The 23806-nt window shown below is 44.8% G+C and overlaps 2 protein-coding genes across 2 annotated transcripts; one reads left to right on the top strand and one right to left on the bottom strand.

Annotated features, from left to right (window-relative positions):
* The first annotated feature begins 200 nt into the window (after positions 1 to 200).
* fev (FEV transcription factor, ETS family member) lies at positions 201 to 4654 on the top strand. Its single transcript, XM_066641305.1, has 3 exons — positions 201 to 252; positions 820 to 891; positions 4116 to 4654. The coding sequence occupies exons 1-3, from the start codon at positions 201 to 203 to the stop codon at positions 4652 to 4654; spliced, it is 663 nt and encodes a 220-aa protein (XP_066497402.1).
* A 14006-nt stretch (positions 4655 to 18660) lies between these two features.
* cdk5r2b (cyclin dependent kinase 5, regulatory subunit 2b (p39)) lies at positions 18661 to 23172 on the bottom strand. Its single transcript, XM_066686958.1, has 2 exons — positions 22894 to 23172; positions 18661 to 22435 (listed from the first exon to the last, which is right to left on the bottom strand). Exons 1-2 carry the CDS (start codon positions 23092 to 23094, stop codon positions 21776 to 21778), a joined length of 861 nt encoding a protein of 286 aa, XP_066543055.1. The 5' UTR covers positions 23095 to 23172; the 3' UTR covers positions 18661 to 21775.
* Between the last annotated feature and the right edge of the window lie 634 nt (positions 23173 to 23806).

Genomic DNA, 23806 nt, shown 5'->3' with positions numbered 1-23806 from the left:
GCTGCTGACAGTTGCCTGGAAACTTCAATCTGTCTCACATTTATTTCCAGATCCCAGTTTTCAGATAAAACTTTAATAATAATAAAAGAGAGGGAGAGAGAGTGAGAGAGAGAGAGAGAGGGAGAGAGAAAGAGAGGAGAGACGTCTCCGTGCGCGCCCCCCCACAGTGAAAGCCCAGGCGCTCGTGCGGCCGCGCCACAATGCCGCAGAGCCGCGGAGGAGCAAGCCTTGTGTTTAACATGTATCTCTCAGGTACGAGCCTCGACCATCCTCACTCAGGACCACACACACACACACACATACACACAGAGAGAGAGAGAAACTTAAACTAGACACAGAAAGTGTATAGAAACCTAACACACACACACTAATTATACACAGATATGACTGTGTATCTCTTCTGTTTGTCTCCCTTTTCTTCTGTTTTCTCTTCCATCTTCTCCTCGTTTCTCTTCTTTATTTGTCTTCCCTTCTTTTCCGCTCTTTTCTCTCTTCTTCATTTTCTCTTGGCATTTCTCTTCTCTCCTCTCCTTCTCCTCTCGTGTTTTCTCTCCTCTCCTCCTCCTCTCTCTGAGCGCGCTGCTCTCCCCGCTCCTCTCTTTAGGCGCGTGCTGAGCGGATGTCCTTTTTCCTGGACGCGTTTCCTGACCGCGGTGTTGAGCTTCAGCAGAAAATCACTCCCCGCTTCCTTCCTCCCTTCCTCCCTTCCCCCAGGAGCGAGGCCCCGCCGCCTCAGCCTCAGGAGCGCTCTGCCCCCGGGACCGAGCCGGTGTTAATGGAGGGACATGACTGATGTTTATTTCTTCTTCTGTTGTTTAGATCCCGCAGACAACTTACTGAAGGACAGTAAAGGCGCCTCGTGGAGCCCCATCAGCTCAGGAGTGCAGAAAGGTAGGTCCTCTGTCCTTCACCGGGCCGCCTCTGTCCTTTCATCTCCACACACTCTCCATCACTCTCCCAATCAACAACAAACAGAGGCACTCCTACAGCGTCTGAAATTACCACAAACACCAAACACATCAGTAAACAAATACTAACAACAACCAAGCCACAGCAGCTTCGCTAAATGTCTTCAGGGTTTTATTTTTAACCAAAATAAAGGATTACGCCTGTAACCCAAGAAACATTTAGCCGTTGATTCAACGTTGAAATAACGCAATTCCCGCCGTCTAATTAACGTTTTCTTAAGGTTGAAAATGAAAGCTGAAAAGACTATTTTGGACGTCCATCGAAATGACTGCCTTGTTTAAAACGCGTTGGACGTCCACTGATGTTTAAAACATGTCCTTGACGGACTGACTATTTTAGACCTATTTTGAACGTCCAGGAACGTTCCTCGTTTAATGGGAAATTACTTTTATCACTAGGAGAAATAAATGTTCTTATCTGTTTTTGTTTTTATTTTCAAACAAAATTAGTTCCACGTCAAAAATAATTTTATTTTCGACAACAATAGAGGTTTATTCCTTTAAATGATAATAATTTTCAACCACAATGTAATCTGTGATATTTACAGCAGCAGAGAATCATTCCCTGAAAACGTCTAATTCCGTTTTTTTTTTCCTTTTTAAACGCAGACGAATTTAAACGAAATCTTTCAGAACCGAGCCTTTTCAGTTTCAGGGGTTTTATAAAAAGCGTAATTAATAAAAATAAATAATAATAAAAAATATAATAATAATAATAATAAAAGAACAATCATAATAAAAATAACAATGAAACATCTAAATTATCCACTAATATTTCCATCTATTTTAACAGCGAATGTAAATTATTTTCGCTCTAAATTTCGTTACGAAATTATTTATTTATTAATTTTTTTATTAATGTCCCGCGCTGTTTGGAGCAGTGTAATAAAATATCTGCGCTCTGTTAATGATTAATAACACTGTCATCGGAGAGTACTATTACATCAGTTTTTCTTTCCAACATCGCTCTCAAAATGACAGACATTTTAAACAGCGCAAGTTTCAAGAAAACACGTGTCAACCGCAGAAACCTTTCTCCAAAGGACCCCACTTTTAGGACCGTACTCCACGAAGATTTTGGAAAATCCTCTGCTGCTCTCTCTCTCTCTCTCTCAGAGACGGTCTACGAAGCTTTTAGAGAAAGACATTTCAAAGACCACATTTATTCTTTATTAAGAGTGTCTTCCCGTACACGTTTATTTTTTTTATCAGTGACAATAGACATGTTTAATAATGTCATTATGGTTCGTTTTTAATAAATAAAGCATTTTATTTAATAATAACAATATTAATCACCATTCTTCAGTTTTGTGAATTATTTTAAACCGAAACGCACTGGGTTCTACATTTTTCGCTATTTATTTTTATGTCTATATTTGCAAAAAAAAAAAAAAAAAAAACGGGATTAAACCGTGAGCTCCTCTGAGACACAGTATTTGAATATAAAATGGCACTGTTTTAAATGAAATACGAATATAAAGTCAGCATTTTGTAACACTGTTGTTGGTTTATAAACGTCTCCAGATCTTTTCCCTGCACTGGGGTGGACACTGAACTGTTCATTTTCGATTACATTTTATTCTAAATAATCCGGATTATCATTAATATGTGTGAAGTGTAAACCGTGTTCACATTATTAATGCCACAATATTAACAAGAACATAATACACACTTGTTTCAAAATGATTTTAAATATTACAGCTGCATATCAACTTCTTACTAATGCCTCTATTAAATGAAATGCCCCTCAGTTTCACACAGGAGACATTAATAAACCAGCACAGTGTGAACACCATGACTGTGTAAATAATTCAGTTCTATTATAGTGTTCATTCTGTGCTGAAATGAGGTGTTTATGTGTGTGTGTGTGTGTGTGTGTGTGTGAGAATGAGTGGGTGAGTGTGTTCCTGCCTCATGCCCAATAATTCTGCACAAGTTTATTTAAAAATATAACACATTCATAGCGATGAGTAATGTGTTCATTCAGTACTGAAATACTAATGTCTAATACTGAAGTCTAATGTCTATACAGTATGAATGTGTGAGTGAATAAATGAGTGTGTGAAATTGTCCACAGGTGGGAGAATGACTGGGTGAATGTTTGAACTTGTCCACAGGTGGGAGAGTGACTGGGTGAATGTTTGAAATTGTCCACAGGTCTGAGAGTGACTGGGTGAATGTTTGAACTTGTCCACAGGTCTGAGAGTGACTGGGTGAATGTTTGAACTTGTCCACAGGTGGGAGAGTGACTGGGTAAATGTTTGAAATTGTCCACAGGTGGGAGAATGACTGGGTGAATGTTTGAAATTGTCCACAGGTCTGAGAGTGACTGGGTGAATGTTTGAACTTGTCCACAGGTCTGAGAGTGACTGGGTGAATGTTTGAACTTGTCCACAGGTGGGAGAGTGACTGGGTAAATGTTTGAAATTGTCCACAGGTGGGAGAATGACTGGGTGAATGTTTGAAATTGTCCACAGGTCTGAGAGTGACTGGGTGAATGTTTGAACTTGTCCACAGGTCTGAGAGTGACTGGCTGAATGTTTGAACTTGTCCACAGGTGGGAGAGTGACTGGGTGAATGTTTGAAATTGTCCACAGGTGGGAGACTGACTGGGTGAATGTTTGAAATTGTCCACAGGTCTGAGAGTGACTGGGTGAATGTTTGAACTTGTCCACAGGTGGGAGAATGACTGGGTGAATATTTGAAATTGTCCACAGGTGTAAGAGTGATTGGGTGAATGTTTGAAATTGTCCACAGGTGTAAGAGTGATTGGGTGAATGTTTGAAATTGTCCACAGGTGTAAGAGTGATTGGGTAAATGTTTGAAATTGTCCACAGGTGGGTGAATGACTGGGTGAATGTTTGAAATTGTCCACAGGTCTGAGAGTGACTGGGTGAATGTTTGAAATTGTCCACAGGTGAGTGCGTGAGTGACTGGATGAATGTGTGAAATTGTCCGTGTGTGTGTGTGTGAGAGTGAGTGAGTGGGTGAGTGTGTTCCTGCCTCATGCCCAATAATTTTGCACAAGTTCTGCACCCACTGTGACCCTGAACCAGATGAAGCCATTACAGTAGGTGAATGAATGAATGATTGAGGTCCTGACTCTAACGCTTGGAACTGTTTCTCTGTGTCTGTGTGTGGTTCCAGGCAGTGGTCAGATCCAGCTTTGGCAGTTCCTGCTGGAGTTACTGTCGGACAGCTCCAACACGTCCTGCATCGCCTGGGAAGGGACCAACGGTGAGTTCAAGCTGCTGGACCCAGATGAGGTGGCGCGGCGCTGGGGTGAGCGGAAGAGCAAACCCAGCATGAACTATGACAAGCTGAGCCGGGCGCTGAGATATTACTACGACAAGAACATCATGAGCAAGGTCCACGGCAAACGCTACGCCTACAAGTTTGACTTCCATGGTCTAGCTCAGGTCTGCCAGCCCACCTCCACAGAGCAGGCGCTCTACAAGCTCCAGAGCAACTTCACCCCCATCCCCTTCTCTGGGATCTCAAACATCTCCAATATCTCCAACATCTCCAAACTCAATCTGGGACCTCCAGGCTTCTCCTACTGGCCCACGTCACCCCAGGCGCTCTACCACAGCCACGGCCTTCAGCCTGCTGCCTTCAGCACAGTCACACCAGCACATCTGAGCTGTGTAAACAACATAAACAACATCAACAACCACTACAACTGAGAAATAAGCACCATCAACAACCACAACAACTGAGAAATAAACACCATCAACAACCACAACTGAAAAATAAACACCATCAACAACCACTACAACTTAAACATAAACACCATCAACAACCACAACAACTGAGAAATAAACACCATCAACAACCATTACAACTGAGAAATAAACACCATTGACAACCACTAAAACTGAGAAATAAATAACAACCACAACAACTGAAAAAAACATCATCAACAACCACAACTGACAAATAAACACCACCAACAACCACTACAACTGAGAAATAAACACCACCAACAACCACTACAACTGAGAAATAAACACCAGCAACCATTACAACTGAGAAATAAACACCAACAACCACATCAACTGAGAAATAAACACCAACAACCACAACAACTGAGAAATAAACACCAACAACAACCACTACAACTGAGAAATAAACACCAACAACATCCACTACAACTGAGGAATAAACACCAACAACCACAATAACTGAGAAGTAAACACCATCAACAACCACTCCAACTGAGAAATATAAACAACTACTACAACTGACAAATAAACATAAAAACTACTACAACTGAGAGAAAATAACACCACTAACATTAATACTCTCTACAACTGTGTAATAAATAACAGCAACATCCTAAACATCTCCAATGTCCTCAACATCCCCAAAATCTATAACTCTTCAAGGTCCTCCAACACCTCTATCATTTCACAGCTCTTCACTGTTGACTGGAAGAGGATGGGTTCCCTGTTATAAACCTTGGTTCCTTCCATGTGCCCGCGGTTTGTTCATAGGAGGCTTGGTCCTGGATCTCTGTAAAGCTGCTTTTTGATGACTTTCTGTTATATAAATAAAATTTGATTGATTTATCTCCAATATCTCTCCAACATCTCCATAATATACAACATCCCCAATGATTATGAACAAAATTACATCTAAAACCACAACAACAGACATAAACAACATCAAAATAATCAGAAAGTACTGAAAGAATATAATATCAATAAGAATAACTAGAACTGTGAAATGAACAACAGCAAAAACTACTGCATCCAACAGACAAAAAACATCAACAATATAACAATATCAACCACCACTAATCAACAACTCAGAGAAAATACTCCCACAGCCCAATTCACATACAGTTCTGGATTAGTATATTTCAGTATATACATTGTCTGTAACCCTTATCCCATGCAGTGTGGAGGTGGGTCTGGAGCTTACCTGTAAGGCGGGTAATGAATTTGAAATTGCAAGGCAGGAGCATGAATCATTTGAGCATGGGAGGAAACCGGAGCACTCGGAGGAAACCCACGCAGACACAGGGAGAACACACCACACTCCTCACAGACAGTCACCCGGAGGAAACCCACGCAGACACAGGGAGAACACACCACACTCCTCACAGACAGTCACCCGGAGGAAACCCACGCAGACACAGAGAGAACACACCACACTCCTCACAGACAGTCACCCGGAGGAAACCCACGCAGACACAGAGAGAACACACCACACTCCTCACAGACGGTCACCCGGAGGAAACCCACGCAGACACAGAGAGAACACACCACACTCCTCACAGACGGTCACCCGGAGGAAACCCACGCAGACACAGAGAGAACACACCACACTCCTCACAGACGGTCACCCGGAGGAAACCCACGCAGACACAGAGAGGACACACCACACTCCTCACAGACAGTCACCCGGAGGAAACCCACACAGACACAGGGAGAACACACCACACTCCTCCCTTGATTATTGTATAGAATGACCATATTCAGCCTGTTGTATTTCCATGGTAACCCAAACTACTGTGATGTAAATGTGCAGAATAATCCGCTCATATCTGTGTTCATCAAAAACTCTTTATTTTTTGGTATTTTTGGATTAAATCTGTTGTTTTTTTGTGCAGGACGTCATTTGATCATTTCAGTTAACACTTAACTGTAGGAAATCATTCAGAAGTCAATACACGATACCTTCATAAACCTTCTATGATAACGGACACAAACATGAAGATCTATAAAGGCTTATGAATGAATGGTTGAACGAATGAATAAATGATTGTTACATGAACTATGTTTTTGCATCTTGTCTGAAAGGGTACAGTGTTTATTCAGAACAAAAAAGGCGTTATGCGGGTGTTATGTATCCTTATAAACGGTGAAGTACAGTAAAAGCATAATTTATTTTATAGGTTTTTTATAATCCGTTCTGAAATGTAAGAGGAGTTCTCAGTGTTTCCTTAAGAAATGTCTGAGTCCTAAATGTTTGAAATTCTATAGAGGGGGTCATTTATGTGGATACACCTTAAAAAGCACACCATTGTTTTTCTTGTGAAATTCCATTTTGGATCCAACTTTTGTTTTTTTTTTTCAAAGGGAAGAAGAGGGTCATGTGACACATCAAACTTATTGGGCTGACTTCAAAATGGCCGCCATGTTGTAAGGTGTTCCATATAAATGGCCCACTCTGTGTATTTACTCTTCACTGACTCATGAGGACGTATGAATGAGGGGTAAATGAATAATGTGTAAATTGAACGATGATCTGCAGAAAAGCTGCTGCTCACATTTCTCTTCACAAATCTACGAATGACATGCCACTGATTTAAACTGAAGTCACTGCACACTGTTTAATCACTGTGTGAATATCTGAATACAAGTAAAACTGGGACAGTGCAGTTGGTCATTGTTTATTTCAACAGTGATGAACACAGTAATAATAATAATAATAATAATGAGATTCACATTGGTTCAAATGAAAATACACTAAATACACAACTCAAAAACTACACTCTCTCTGAGACAGAGTGAGAGAGAGCGAAAGAGAAACAGAAGATATCAAGAGAGAAAAGGAGAGAAACAGAGAGAGGAAAGAGACGGATGTTGAGGAAATTGAGCGGATGAAGAGAAGAAACGGAAAAGCAAGGAGAGAGAAAAAAGGAGAAAGGAAAGTGAGAGAGAGAGAGAGAGAGAGAGAGAGAGAGAGAGAGAGAGAGAGGACGGGAGCAGGCAGGGAGACAGAGAGAGAGAGCGACAGAGAGAGAGAGAGAGAGAGAGAGAGAGAGAGACAGAGAGAGAGGACAGGAGCAGGCAGGGAAACAAAGAGAGAGAGCGACAGAGAGAGAGAGAGAGAGAGAGAGAGAGAGAGAGAGAGAGAGAGAGAGACAGAGAGAGAGGACAGGAGCAGGCAGGGAAACAGAGAGAGAGAGCGACAGAGAGAGAGAGAGAGAGAGAGAGAGAGAGAGAGAGAGAGAGAGACAGAGAGAGAGGACAGGAGCAGGCAGGGAAACAGAGAGAGAGAGCGACAGAGAGAGAGAGAGAGAGAGAGAGAGAGAGAGAGAGAGGACGGGAGCAGGCAGGGAGACAGAGAGAGAGAGCGACAGAGAGAGAGAGAGAGACAGAGAGAGAGGACAGGAGCAGGCAGGGAAACAGAGAGAGAGAGCGACAGAGAGAGAGAGAGAGAGAGAGAGAGAGAGAGACAGAGAGAGAGGACAGGAGCAGGCAGGGAAACAGAGAGAGAGAGCAACAGAGAGCGACAGAGAGAGAGAGAGAGAGAGAGAGAGAGACAGAGAGAGAGGACAGGAGCAGGCAGGGAAACAGAGAGAGAGATTGACAGAGAGAGAGAGAGAGAGAGAGAGAGAGAGAGAGAGAGAGGACAGGAGCTCTCTCTCACACACACCTATGGAAAATGTAACCCACCTACCAACATGTGTCTGGATTGTGGAGGAAGCTGAGGCGCCCGGAGGAAACCCACGCAGACACAGGGAGAACACACCACACTCCTCACAGACAGTCACCCGGAGGAAACCCACGCAGACACAGGGAAAACACACCACACTCCTCACAGACAGTCACCCGGAGGAAACCCACCCAGACACAGAGAGAACACACCACACTCCTCACACACTGTGACCCCAAGAGAGGATCAGGCCCTGCAGTAGGGTGATAGAGACACTAACATCAGCGCCACTGTGTTGCCCAATCTCATAAAAATATTAAAAATTAAATACTACAAAATAACAACAGCTAAAACTAAGAACATCACGATGTAAACATCTCGTATTGGAATTGAATTAAAGTAACTACTGTTTAAGGTGAAAACGACAAAAACCTAGAATGTAACTGCTGTTTCGTTCCACCTTAAATGGAACCGAAGTGACATTCTGGCTTCTCCTTTGAATTACCATTACACCTTAACTGCCAGTCTTCTTAAGGTGGAACGGGTAACTGGAAGACGTCGTCTTTGGGCTTTGGATTCGTGTTTTTTTTTTCATAGAAAAAGAAAGCTACGTGTAAGAAGTCAACATCGTTTAAAATCTCATGTTTAAGGTGGAATGTCAAATTTGTGAACCTTAATATCATTCAAATGCCGCATTTAAGGTGGAATGTAAACTTGGAAAACACCAAAATCCTTCATAAACAAATCAGAATAATGTGGAACATAGATTTGGAAAGAGACCAGACAGTTGTGTTTAGTTTGTACTTTTCCTGTTCAGTCAGAACTCTCTTCTGAAAAATCTTGAACATAAACAAAAACATTAGGTGTGGGAAATACTCGGGAAATTCAAGTGAATAATTTATCTTGAGTAAAGGGAATAATTACTGCCCACGCCACTCACCTGTGGACGTTATAGGTTTTAAAACCGTAGAGATTTGTGCAGAGGCGTGTGTTCATTCAGAACGAGGCACAGGCTTCAGCCACAAGAGGGCGCCACCTTAACACTGTAATTAACACCATCCCTTTCACTGAGAATTATCCTGCAATACTGATTAACACACCAGGTTTACACTCTCTCACACACACTCTCTCTCTCTCTCTCTCTCTCTCTCTCTCTCTCTCCTCCCACAACGCTTTACTCCACAAGAGAATTTGAAGGCACTCAGCCATATAACCCTGAGTGAGGTCAGGGGCTGATGGTGAATGATCTGTTCTGGGTCTCAAACACCACTCCTGATCGTGTGTGTGTGTGTGTGTGATTTGCATATTAATGGACAGCACTGGACTCTTTAATTGAAGACGACACATTGGCTCACCCTGATCCACCTCTGAGATAGAGTCCTCTTCCCCACCCCTTTGTTTCTCTTTAGTCTCTCTTTATTTCTCCCTCTGTTTCTCTTCCCCCTAATCTTTCTTATTTGTCCCCATTTCTCTTCCCCTTCTCTCTCCTATCTTTAATCCCACCTCCTCCTCCCTTCTCTCTCTCTCTCTTGCTCTTGTTTTTGTCTCTTTTCATTTTGGTCTTTATATATCACACTACCTCCCTGCTATTTCTGTCTTCCTTTCCCTTAATCTGTCTTTTTTTGTCCCATTCTCTAATCTCTCTCTCTCTCTAGTGTGTGATAAGCCCAATTGAGTCCGGTTCGCTCTGGGTGCTCTTGACTTTGCAGAACCAACTAGGTTTCTCAAGAATGGTGACTACAATTTTGAGTCTGAGCTTAGTCTTTTTTCAGGGGATTGGTGCACTGCACTCTGGCCTCAAAGGAGCAGAGAACTAGATACATTTGGGCTGTCCAGTTTATCTCGCCCGCTCAAAAGAGCAGAACGTGTCAACAGTGGGTAGTCCTACTGGACCCGCCCACACTGGGCGGAGCTTAGATCACGGGATGTGATAACATGTCCTATGAAATGACTAAAGTTCTCAAGGATGGTGAAGAAAAGGTGTAAGCTCTAATTCTCGGCTTAATTTTTTTGTCTTCACCATGAATTAAAAAAATAGGCATCTGAGGTCCTATTTAAGACACTGAATTCAAACGTCCAGCAGAGGTCGCTCTCTGGCCTGGAGTGCCAGGTCAAGTTGTGGGTGTGTCTACAAAAGTCACGTGATACTGCTGAGAGTCGTTTTTTAAAATGTTTTTATTCATTTATTTACTAATTAAATTAAATTTCACAAGGTCAGGGGGCTGATGGCGGCGCGATGCGTGGAGCGGGGCCCTAGGGCCTCCTGACCTTGTGAAATTCAATTTAATTATAAAAAAAAAAAAAAAAAATCTCAGCAGTATCACATGACTTCTGTAGACACACCCACAACTTGATTAGGCACTCTAGGCCATAGAGCGACCTCTGCTGGACATTTGAATTCAGTGTCTTTCCCCCGGTGACTGTCTGTGAGGAGTGTGGTGTGTTCTCCCTGTGTCTGTGTGGGACTGGCGCCCCCTCCAGGGTGTGTTCCTGCCTTGCGCCCTGTGATTCCGGGTAGGCTCTGGACCCACCTTCGCCCAGAACTGGATAAGGGCTACAGACAATGAATGAGTGTTTGCTCGCTATGTTCTTAGTTCATCGATGGCAGGTTATAAACCACTACTGACAATGATTCTCAGGACTGATCTACCCTTTCAACTCAAGACACTGAACTTTGGCTGTGGGGCCAATTTTTATACAATTAAAAAGCAGTGGACGGTGTCTTTAAATGTCTGTCTCTCATCAGAGTCTGTCCGCTGCTGAACCTACAGCTTCTACTGTTCTGGGAGTCTCTACACTAGACGTTGGAACATTGCTGTGAGGGTCTGTGGTGGTATAAAGGACATATTGCAGCTTTAACGCTGTCTGTTATGAGGTCCACAGCGAGGACACAGTGTTTCACCTGAAGACTGGAAACTCCTGCAGATTAAAGCTCTGCTTATAACAACAGTCCCAGCCGAGCTGAGGGGGTGAGCATGAGCATTAGCGTTAATCTGGACGTTATCTCTGCTAAACGCAGTTCAGGAGCTCTTGCGTAACGCAGCGCCGCTGGATTGGAGCTGTCCCTCAGTTCCTCTCCGTGCAGAGACACTTTAAACAACATGTCCAGGAACATTAACCCTGCCTCACTGAGCCCCATCCACACCAGCTACCGCTCTCTCTGTCTCCCTGCCTGCCCCCGTCCTCCCTCTCTCTCACTTTCCTCTCTCCTTTTTTCTCTTCTCCCTCCTCACATTGGTTGTCTCGCTTTCTCTCTCATTCTCTCTTGTATCTTTCTCTTTGCTTTTCTGTTTCTTCTCTTCATCCACTCACTTTCTCCTTTTTCTTAAGTCTCTGTCTCTTCCCTCTCTCTGTTCCTCTCCTGTTCTCTCTTGATATCTTCTGTTTCTCTTTCGCTCTCTCTCACTCCTCAGTCTCAGTCTCTCTTTCTTCTGTCTTTCTTATCTCTTCGTTCCTCTCTCAGGTCTCTACCTCTTTCTCTTTGTTTCTTTATCTGCCCCAAACTCTATCATTATCTGTCTCTTTTTCTGTCTCATTTGACCCTCTTTTCTCTTCCTCTGTTACCCATGTCTCTTCTCTCTCTTTCTATTTCTCTCTCTATCTCTTATCCTCACCTTTTCACTTTTTTGACTCCTCTCTTCCCACTGATACATCTCCTCTCTCTGTATCTTTGTCAGCACCCATCTCCGTCTCTCTCTCTCTCTCTCTCTCTCTCTCTCTCTCTCTCTCTCTATCTGTGATAGAGTGTTCCACTTTTTTGCTTTGTCCTCGGCCCGTTTTTAAAAGGCTTTACACTAGACACAGGAACATAGCTGTGAGAATCTGATGGCAGTCATGAGAGTGTAAATGAGGTCAGGGATGGATGTTCTGATCTGATCACAGCTCCAAAAGCAAAAGAGCTGCTCCATGTCAAAGTTGTTCTCCCCTTAAAAGAGAAGGACTCACTCAGGAAGGGTGTCCACACACTTTAGGACATGCAGCGTGTCTCAGGGCTTTAGAGCGGGCTGCTGAGGAGGGACTGGAGCTGATGGAGAAACTGGGTCAGTGGAAATCTTCTCTGTAAATGAGAAAGTACAATTACTTTTTAAAACAGCGATGTACTGAAGAATGAAGAAGACTTTCCTCAGTCACAGAGTTATTTATAAACTGGGCTTTACTTTGACACAAAGGCTTTGTTACTGATTCTGTGGAGTGTGTGTGGGGTGTGTGTGGAGTGTGTTGTGGAGCTGGTGTGAAACTGCTGGAGTGTGTAAGAATGCTGTGAATTGTGTGGAGTGTGAGTGTAGGTGTGTGTGTGTGTGTACCAGTGTTGTGGACTGTGTGTAATGATACTGTGAGTGTGAGTGTGTGTACCAGTTCTGTGGATGTTGTGGACTGTGTGTGTGTGTGTGTGTGTGTGTGTTTTGCGGGGGTTCTGACAGTCCTCCTGAGAGAGTCTTAATGAACAGAAACTCTCTCAATCTGTTGTTTTCATCCAGTGACTAACACTCCGTCTGTAGGCGGCTCTTCTCTCATTCATCCACCTCCTGTAGCTAAAGATAGACAACCTGCTGCAGAGAGAGAGAGAGAGAGAGAGAGGGAGAGAGAGAGAAAAAGAGAGAGAAGCTATGCCACTGTTCTACTTAGTCTTTTCTGAAAGCTTCACTGTGTGTTTTACTCGTTTAAAGAAACCATTGAGCTACAAATGTATTCCACACGCTTTAATCACTCTCCATCGACAGAAACAGGATCAGATCAGATCCTGGGGAAAAGGGGGAATGTCCTTAGCCAGATAGTTTTAGCCAAACCAGAATCACTGGGCGCAAGGCGGGAACACACCCTGGAGGGGGCGCCAGTCCTTCACAGGGTGACACACACTCTCACATTCACACCTACGGACTCTTTTAAGTCTCCAATCCACCTACCAACGTGTGTTTTTGGAGCATGGGAGGAAACCGGAGCACCTGGAGGAAACCCACGCAGACACAGAGAGAACACACCACACTCCTCACAGACAGTCACCTGGAGGAAACCCACACAGACACAGAGAGAACACACCACACTCCTCACAGACAGTCACTCGGAGGAAACCCCCACAGACACAGAGAGAACACACCACACTCCTCACAGACAGTCACCCGGAGGAAACCCACACAGACACAGGGAGAACACACCACACTCCTCACAGACAGTCACCCGGAGGAAACCCACGCAGACACAGAGAGAACACACCACACTCTTCACAGACAGTCACCCAGAGGAAACCCACGCAGACACAGGGAGAACACACCACACTCCTCACAGACAGTCACCCGGAGGAAACCCCCACAGACACAGAGAGAACACACCACACTCCTCACAGACAGTTACCCGGAGGAAACCCACGCAGACACAGAGAGAACAGACCACACTCCTCACAGACAGTCACCCGGAGGAAACCCACGCAGACACAGGGAGAACAGACCACACTCCTCACAGACAGTCACCCGGAGGAAACCCACGCAGACACATAGAGAACACACCACACTCCTCACAGACAGTCACCCGGAGGAAACCCACGCAGACACAGAGAGAACACACTACACTCCTCACAGACAGTCACCCGGAGGAAACCCACGCAGACACATAGAGAACACACCATACTCCTCACAGACAGTCACCCGGAGGAAACCCACGCAGACACAGGGAGAACACACCACACTCCTCACAGACAGTCACCCGGAGGAAACACACGCAGAAACATAGAGAACACACCACACTCCTCACAGACAGTCACCCGGAGGAAACCCACGCAGACACGGAGAGAACACACCACACTCCTCACAGACAGTCACCCGGAGGAAACCCACGCAGACACAGGGAGAACATACCACACTCCTCACAGACAGTCACCCGGAGGAAACCCACGCAGACACAGGGAGAACACACCACACTCCTCACAGACAGTCACCCGGAGGAAACCCACGCAGACACAGAGAGAACACACCACACTCCTCACAGACAGTCACCCGGAGGAAACCCACGCAGACACAGGGAGAACACACCACACTCCTCACAGACAGTCACCCGGAGGAAACCCACGCAGACACAGAGAGAACACACCACACTCCTCACAGACAGTCACCCGGAGGAAACCCACGCAGACACAGAGAGAACAGACCACACTCCTCACAGACAGTCACCCGGAGGAAACCCACGCAGACACAGGGAGAACACACCACACTCCTCACAGACAGTCACCCGGAGGAAACCCACACAGACACAGGGAGAACACACCACACTCTTCACAGACAGTCACCCAGAGGAAACCCACACAGACACAGGGAGAACACACCACACTCCTCACAGACAGTCACCAGGAGGAAACCCACAAGGACACAGGGAGAACACACCACACTCCTCACAGACAGTCACCCGGAGTGGGACTTGAACCCACAACCTCCAGGACCCTGGAGCTGTGACAGAGACACTACCTGCTGCTCCACCGTGTCGCCCCATGGTATAATTACTGTATGTTCCCTAATTAAAGATATTGCAACATGAGCAAGATACATTTGAACAGTGTGAAGTTGCAGGGAGTATGTTATAGTAAAGGTATTAGCTCCAGAGCTCCATAGCTCCAGCCTAAAACTCCCTGGTCGTATAAAGATGCTGTGACTGGACCTTGGACTTCGACCCTGAGCTGCCTCATTGGTGTTAATCTGGTGTTAAGGAAGCGTTAGGTAAGACATGTTGTAAATATCAGGAGTCGCAGGGCAGTAAACGTAATCTCATTCTCACATTAAAGAACAGGTATTTCAGGAAAGACAAACTCTAATCTCACCAGTTAGATCCGATAAGACAGGGACAGTACCGACCCGTTAGTGGAGGCCTATAGATGAATGGTTGTATGAATGGTAGATGAGTCTGGCCTTGTTCAGGCTGAAGTCAAACAGTCTAAACTGATGTGGCACAGAATATATGTTTATTTCCTGTTAATTCACCTGCTGTTTTATTTAACTGAGAAATACACAAAGAAAATATTTCCAATGTTGTCTCTGAACGTCTCGACTCTTTTGTCAAACCACACACACTCTGTGTTGATGAAGCCATGCTGTTGTAGTGTGTGCAGAGAGAGGCCTGGTAGATTCCTGCTGAGTTAACCATGGACTTCTCAGTCAAAATTCATAATATACATCTTCATATATGTGTCTGGATGATCTCTTTAATCTTTGGAATGGAACATTCAGTGTCTGTTTTACCCAAAAAACAAGATGTCTACAGCATATGTTTCCAGTGTCTTTCAGTTCCTCTGAGGTGAGCTTAGCTCCCAGAGGAATCAGCATTTTTTCTGGATAAATGAAATTAATATTTGTCTTTCTCTGTGTGTAATAAATAAAGAGGCAGTTGAGACAATAACTTTACAATGTCCTCCCAGAGCCCATGTGGCTATATTTATCACAGTAGCATGATGGTTACTCCTGCAGAGTCGTCTGAGGGCTGGAAGGTCAGGCTCATTCAGCAGTGGTGTCCTGCCTCGTCTGAGACAAACCGAGAGTTCCTGAATCTTCCACAGTGTTGTACACTGTTGTACACTGTGAAAAACCTAAACACTGTGAGACCTCACACTGAGAAATGTTCTTTTTGAACAGTTTGATTCATCGCACAGAGTTCAGCCCAAAGTGGAGACCAGGCCCCCTCACTGAGCGGAGACCACGCCCCCTCACTGAGCGAAGACCATGCCTCCTCACTGAGCGGAGACCACGCCCCCTCACTGAGTGAAGACCATGCCTCCTCACTGAGTGGTGACCACAACTTCTTACTGAGTGTAGACCACGCCCCCTCACTGTGTGGAGAGGCATTAGACTTTAAAAAACTAATAAAAGACTGCAGGATGTCTCCTAAAGACGCAGGTGGAGTTCAGAATGTCAGTGGTGCGAGCGCTGTTTATGTTAGCGTCTGTTTTGCTTTGATATGTAGAAGTTGTAAATATTCATTGCTCTTTTTATATACGTTCACAAAGTTTAAACACCACATTTTACACCACACCACGCCTCGTACGGCCCCCAGACCCCACAACAACACCAACACCGTCCTGAATTAACTCGCTAAAACACTGAGACACATCAAGAGCTACTTTGGACCCAGTGCAATCACCTCAGGTGCCCTGATGAGTCTGTGGTTACCATAGCAACAGAGAACCACAGCAACTTACATGAAAATTAGCGTCTGTCTCTCTGTCTTCCTCTCTCTGTCTGTCTCACTGTTTCTCCATCAGTGTCTCATTCTCTCTATTTCTCTTTCTCCCTCTCCCTTTCTCTGCATTTGTATCTGTATCTCTCTGTGTCTCTCTTTCTTCTTCCTCTGCCTGTCTTTCATTCTGTCTCTCTTTCCCTCTCGATATTTTACTTTATTGTCTCCTTCAGTCTCTCTCTCTCTCTCTCTCTGTTTCTGTCTTTTTCAGTCTTTCTCTCCTGCAGTCTGTTTGTATGTGCATGTCTGTCTGTCCCTATCTCTACCTATCTCTCTTTTACTCTCCCTCTGTCTGTCTGCAAGTCTCTCTCTCTCTCTCTCTCTCTCTCTCTCTCTCTCAGCTTTCCTCTCATTCAGCTCTTCTCTTGCTCTAGAAGCTGCTGTATCTGAGACTGCAGCAAATTCCCACCAATCAGCTGCAGGATCAGCTCACGTCCTTAATTCACAAAACTCGGCACCGCTTCATTCACACACACACACACACGCACAGACACACACACACACGCACAGACACACACACACACACACACACACACACACACACACACACACACAGAGCTCCACATAAACCACACGTTTTCTAGTTATCTTGTTTAATTCTGTGTCTTATAACCAGTGTGTGCTGTCTCTGATTGGCCGAGAGCCTGCAGCCTTTCTCCGCTCGCTGGGAGAGTTTCATACCGAGTGATGGCTTATGTTTGATGTTTGTTATGTGTTATTCCTGGATTTCTATAAAGTTGCTTTGTGACTAAACCTGAAGTAAAATCACTATATTAATACATTTGATTTGATCTGTACGTCTTCCAAACTACCTCACACAACAGGAGGCGTGGTCCAGGGTTGGAGTTAAGAGGTTCTGGCTCCTGGAGCTTGTGCTAAGTCATTCCTTTACTGTCTGTAGCCCTTATCCAGTTCAGGGCGGCGGTGTGTCCGGAGCCTACTCGGAATCACTGGGCACAAGGCGGGAACACACCCTGGAGGGGCGCCAGTCCTTCACAGGGCGACGCACACTCACACATTCACTCACACCTACAGACACTTTTGAGTCTCCAATGCACCTGCCAACGTGTGTTTCTAATTGCGACTCCAATGATGTTTGTAAATCAAAAACACATGTAGAAAATGATGCCTGCGACACGCTCCAAAGAACTGTGACGGCCTCTGTTACCTTTTCTGTTACTGAAACTCTTTGAGAGTTTAGGAACTGAGGAAACTAATCGCTGCAGTTTTGTGTGTGTAATATTTATCCATTTTCACCGGATACAAAACTACTCAAACTTCAGCTACTTAACAATCCACCCACCTTCGCCTGATTCTCCTCTTCATGATGAGCACAGAAGGCAGATGTGGACGCGGCGAGGCTTGTCGAGCACTGCCACTCTATGGGTGTGCTCACCCTTGGCCTGGATGCCGGTACAGATCACCCAGACTGAGTACAGCATATGTCTATAAAGCTAATGTGGCATGGTCTGGCTGAAATAACCATGGACTTCCTGGGAAAAGATGTCACCTTGCTGGCTGCATGCATTTCTCTAATAGCCCGAGATATACACCTCTAGAGTACTTTATTTTACAAAGGTTTAGAGATGAAAGAAACAGAAATGAGACAAAAACACCTTCAGCTGTGATGTGACATCAAAGTGGGATACAGCAGTGTGTGTGTGTGTGTGGTGTATTATAGCAGGTTTGATGTGATCTTTGAAGTCTCTCTTTAATAAATCCATTGAATCTGATGGAGCTGTAGTTGCTGAATATCTAATGTGTGTCAAATCACAACGTTGTACTTCAGAAATAGTAACTATACCAAAGGAAAACATTCTGAACTTGAATAAGAAGTCCTAAACACACCGTTTTTAACCTGTGAGTGTGTGAACCTGAAACTGTGGGTGTAAACAGCATCATGAATCCAGGAGCTGAAGGCAGTGTCACCCAGTTTTCCACAGAGTGGAAGAGCAATGAGTTCAGTGCGGTTTTCTGCAGAAATCTGGGTCAAAGCTGAGCTCTTTCATGAAGAAAAAACAGAGAGAGGACTGTAAGATCTCCACCAGCACACGGACTGGGATTTATTTAACTCAATCATTCGAGCAAGAAAACAGTGACAAATATAATAAACTTTAATAACTCATATGAATCAGACCTGCTCAGTTCTTCTGTAACAAACATGGTACAAAACAACACAGGAGTCCTGAGATCGTAGGGGGATTGGCACAATGGGAATCTTCATAAATCTCAGTGTTGACCGCTGCGGATAATGTCCTTCGTCGAACACGGGGAAGATTTCAGCGGTGTGGAGAGTTCTGCTGAAATACACACACACTGCTGGTACCGAAAAAGTCCAGAAATGACGATATACCGAACCGAACGCGTGAATAAAACACTAACGTAACATTTTTTAAAACTTCTTACCACCGTAACTGTGGAGGCTCAGGTGGTTGATGACGAACACAAGTGTTTATGCGTGCATTAAAGTGCCACTACAGCCTTAATCCCACATTAGACTTCTGCATGAGACGTTATGATGCTCCGGTGACACTCTTATTGAACAGGTATTTAATACACAACCGGGTGAAGCTGCGTGGACAGATTTATCAGCTCCCTGTGATTACTGATAAATAAACCAATAAACAGCAGCCAGGTCATTAGCAGCTGCTTCACAAGAGCATTATAAAGTCCCTCCCCCCTCCTTCACTCACGTTTTACTAAATCCCCCCATCACAAACAAGTTTTAAAACATTAAAACCACCTCCTTGTATCTGCACTCACTGTACATTCTCTCAGCTCCACTGACCACTCAATCACACTGTGCAGCGACAGATGAGCTACCGTCTCTGACTCTACATCTACAAGGTGGACCAACGAGGGAGGAGTGTCTCACAGAGTGGACAGAGAGTGGACACAGGGTTTAAAAACTCCAGCAGCACTGCTGTGTCTGATCCACTCTACACCAGCACAACACACACTAACACACCACCACCACGTCAGTGTCACTGCAGCGCTGAGAATGATCCACCACCACATCACACCTGCTCTGTGGGGGTCCTGAGCGCTGAGGAACAGGGGGGAAGGGGGGTAATGAAGTATGCAGAGTCTGTAACTTTAGAACTACAAAGTGCTCCTGTGTGGTCAGTGGAGCTGAGAGAATGGACCGTGGGTGTTTTAATGTTTTGGCTGATAGGTGTACATTAAATCAACACTATCTCTGTCGAATGTTTGTAGACGTAAATAAATTACATCAGCACAGATAGAGTTATTAACTCAAGTGTAAATACTGAACCCTTCCCCTCTGTCTCAGTGTATTTGCTACTGTAGGTCACAGTATAATACGAGGTATTTAATACTGTAACAGATAACGAGTCCAATATAGAAAACGTACTGACACTTCAGAGCTGTGTGTAAAGGTTTAAACTCAAGTGGCATGGTTTTAGAAGAAAAAAATAATTTGTTTAGTGCATATCATCTCTACTTTTGTTCATTTTTAGTTTACTGTATCATATGAACACAGCAGCTGTCCGTCACACTGTGTGAAAATGTCATGATGAAACGGACCAATAGAAACGCTCTAAAATTACTCTGAATAATGTTTTTACATTTACTTCCATTTTCTCCTGTAAAGTTACTGTTTTAGTGATGTACATGTTTTTCACTGGACAGCGACAATATGCTCATTAATTTACTGTGCGCCGCCTGAGTCAGAAAACATGGGGAAAACGAGTCGTTCTGATTCTGTTCCACTTCTGACGTCAAGTGCACAGACTTTAGAATGGCCCCGCCCCCTCGTCTGAGTCTGTCCAATCACAACGCTGGACCCGTGTTTATGTGAGAGCGCAAAGACGAGGTTAAACTCAGCGAAACAGACACAACGAGCGCGGAGAAATAAGAGCACTGAGTAAAAACGGAGAAGAAAGAGAACAGAGCGAAAACGGCTAAAAACCAGAGCTTCTGCTCCTCGCTCCTCACTGCTGTGCGCTCGGGGTCGGGGTGAACAGCGAGCGGCTCATTATCATTTAAAGGAACAGGTGCTGAAAGCGGGCGTTCTGAACAGGGGCTGTTTACACAGGGGGAGAACACTGCTGTGGGGTTTGAACTTTGTGGACTAAAATCAGTGCATGATTTCAAATTATTAGTTATTTAAAAAAATGAAAAAAAATGTAATAAAAAAATATAAATAAATAAATAAAGCAAAATAACAATGAAATAACGTTTTTCCCAGGCCACATTTCCTGTTTTGTTTTTCCTCCGCATTAACACTGTGAGATGAGAACTCTTGACTGATCCCAAAGGAAACCAAAGGAAATGATGAGTAACCATTTTCTGAAGCATGCTCTTTACAATTGGACTCACTGTTGGATTGTGCAGGATGACTTTACCTCACCCTGTCACTCACTGAGATGGTAGTCTGTCAACTACATATCAGAACTGGGCAGTTAGTGTTCTCCTCTGAGCGTGTTGAGCTGAGCTCAAGCGACATCATGTCAGCCTCTGTTTGTAAAGATGTGAGGGAGCTGTACATTTCCCGGAGGAAGTATGAGCATCACGTGACAGAGGAGAAAACGGCACAAACCCAATACGAATCCAGTGCACTGTTTGTAGCTTGACCAGGGGGCGCCCAACCTTTTCTCGCAACCTCTCGCAAGAGCCATGAGTCAGAGTCCACTCTCCGAAGAAGACTCAATGATTCAAGTAAATGCTCTGAATAAAACTCGACATGCAGCGTTTTTCTTGTCCGTTCCAATGGCGGTAGTCGGAACAAAACCTTGTATCTCCAAAAACGGTACTAATAACCACCATTGAATGGGAGGCAATGAAAGGTCATGTTCAAGTCATTTCCATTGGTCCATTCGCTATAAACCTTTAACACAACATCACAAACGTAGATGCACTGCAATCAACAATGTCTTGGAAAATTAGTTATAAAACTAGTTCATGAATATATCATTTTCAAGTCTGGATTTGTGAAATCATCTCATTATTTTGGCAGATAATTCTGATTGTTTTGAAAGCATGCCTCGCATGAGCAAAATTATTATCTGCTGGATGTACTGAGATAATTTCACATGGTAAAATGTTCCTAAAGCATAAATAATATCTAAAAAATACAGTAAAGGTACAACAATCTCAACATGAAACAGTAGATACATCACCAGATGTCAAGCCATGGTCATTCACAGAGTACAAGGTTTTATTCAGACACCGATGCTGTTTATTCATCAGCGCTCCACATCACTGCCGTCCTTCTTGACCTCCCCCTCGCTCTTGAGTTCCTGGAAGACCTCGGTGAAGAAGTGCGGATCCATGTGGATCTGGAGCATTTTGCCGCTGAGGCTGTCGATGACGCCCAGGGACTGCTGCCAGAAGACGTCCTTGTTGCCTTCGCTGATGAAGGGCTTGAGGGGGTAGGAGATCTCGTTGCCCAGGTAGGAGTAGGCCATGTAGAGGCAGGTAAGAAAGACACCCTGGACCTCGGCCTGGCTCTGGATGTCCTCCGTCAGCGTGCCCTTGACCAGCAGGTACACGAACACCAGGCTGGCCGGCGTGATGAAGCCCTGGTCCTGCCAGCCCTGCATCAGCAGAGTCCTGTCCACGTTCCTGAACCAAAGGATCACCTCACTGGGGTTCAGCTGCTTCAGCCGGAAGCAGCGGCGACACACGAACTCGCCCAGACACTGCAGCAGCTCCCCGGTCGAGGCCTGGACCACCACCTTCCGAGGAGACAGCAGAGAACTGCTGCTTGACTGCTTCTGAATACACTTAACTTGGACCTGCTCCGGTCCTGGACCTGCATCCTGGTTCTGGGCTGGAGGAACCGTGGGGATGGGCACGGCCACAGGCTTGGACTGCGGCACAGATGACTTCTTCGCCGTCTCGTTCTTTAGAAAAGAGAAGGATATAGCTTTAGCTTTTACTGAATATACAAGTAGAATTTAGATTATGGTACAAAACCAAGTGTAGTCCTAGTTCTGAACTGTTTACACAGGGGGAGAGCACTGCTGTGGGGCTCGTGGGGTTTTAAACAAAGCAGGTCACAGATGTTTTAATAAGAACCAGAACTGTGTTCCACTGTGGAGATGAGGGAGAGAAGGTCTCTTTTAAAGACACCTGCTGCTTATTGGTGTATATCTTTACTCATACAGTCCTCAGTGGCACATTTTGGGGTCCACTGTACGTTTGGTGCTCCGAATCACAAGCTACAGGTTTGGTAGAGTTTCCCGTTGAAGCACAGACCTCACAGCTATGACTGAGATGAAAAATTACGGCACAGAATATGTCGGTAACATTAGTTTCCACACAACTGTGAATCAATAACAACTACCTGTCCTTTCCTTACCTGAGGAGGAGGAGGAGGAGGATTGGGGTTCACTTTCTTGGCACTTTTCTTCTTGGCCGAAGCAGTGACCAGGCGTTTGAAAGTGAGAGTGGACACGATGACCGAGGGCTTCTTCAGGATCTTCCCATTGTTTTCAGCTACTTCGGACCCATCGTCCAGCCCTTTCCCCGAGGAGGGAGTGATGGACAGAACGGTGCCCATGGCGACAGCTGCGGAGGACGAGAAAGAGAAGGATGTCCCTCTGTTAAAAGAGCTCCATTGGATGTGAATGTGAGTGAAATCCTAATCTGTCCAGTGAATGGACGCTCAGTTCAGCTCTGCATAGACATTTCACACACACACACAGAGCCACACACACACACACACACAGAGAAACAGAACCAACTGCAGTCTCTCTCCCTCTCTCCCTCAGCTTCTGTAAACAGGGATTATCCCTTCATGTCTGATCCTACAGCCAATCACAAGTTAGCCACCAGCTTGACTGACAGCCTCTTGCCCCAATCACAGCTCAGCTTCACTTTACTGGGTCGTTCCGGGGCTAAATTTAGTCTCCATCCTCCAAAGGGGGTTAGTGCTGCTTTTTCTCACCTGAGAAAGGTTCATGGAAATAGTGCACAATCCAGCCCTCAACTTAGAACAAAGTAATAATAACCACCCCCCCCCACTCATCCCAAGACTGACCCCCACCCCAACGTCTTTAACACTTATTAATTCTAAAGAATTTTAAAGATATACAACACAGCACATCTTTCCTTTATGTAATTCCCAGTCAAAACATCTGCATGAGTCATTATTAATTTAGTTTTGTCTCACTGGTACCAGTGGATCAGACACACACTGTGCAGCGACAGATGAGCTACTGTCTCTGACTCTACATCTACAAGGTGGACCAACGAGGGAGGAGTGTCTCACA

Source organism: Hoplias malabaricus, chromosome 12, assembly GCF_029633855.1.
Source record: "Hoplias malabaricus isolate fHopMal1 chromosome 12, fHopMal1.hap1, whole genome shotgun sequence".
In the NCBI taxonomy this organism is placed as follows: domain Eukaryota; kingdom Metazoa; phylum Chordata; class Actinopteri; order Characiformes; family Erythrinidae; genus Hoplias; species Hoplias malabaricus.
The sequence above is the reverse complement of the archived record's forward strand: the minus strand, read 5'-3'. Positions and strand labels throughout refer to the sequence as shown.

Bases quoted from the DNA above. Each gene is read 5' to 3' on its own strand.
- cdk5r2b (XM_066686958.1), bottom strand. From the start codon at position 23,094: ATGGGCACCGTTCTGTCCATCACTCCCTCCTCGGGGAAAGGGCTGGAC. The intron at 22,436-22,893 runs GTAAGGAAAGGA...TCTTTTCTAAAG, and splicing joins CTCCTCCTCCTCCTCCTCAG to AACGAGACGGCGAAGAAGTC.
- fev (XM_066641305.1), top strand. From the start codon at position 201: ATGCCGCAGAGCCGCGGAGGAGCAAGCCTTGTGTTTAACATGTATCTC. The intron at 253-819 runs GTACGAGCCTCG...TCTGTTGTTTAG, and splicing joins GTTTAACATGTATCTCTCAG to ATCCCGCAGACAACTTACTG. The intron at 892-4,115 runs GTAGGTCCTCTG...GTGTGGTTCCAG, and splicing joins CAGCTCAGGAGTGCAGAAAG to GCAGTGGTCAGATCCAGCTT.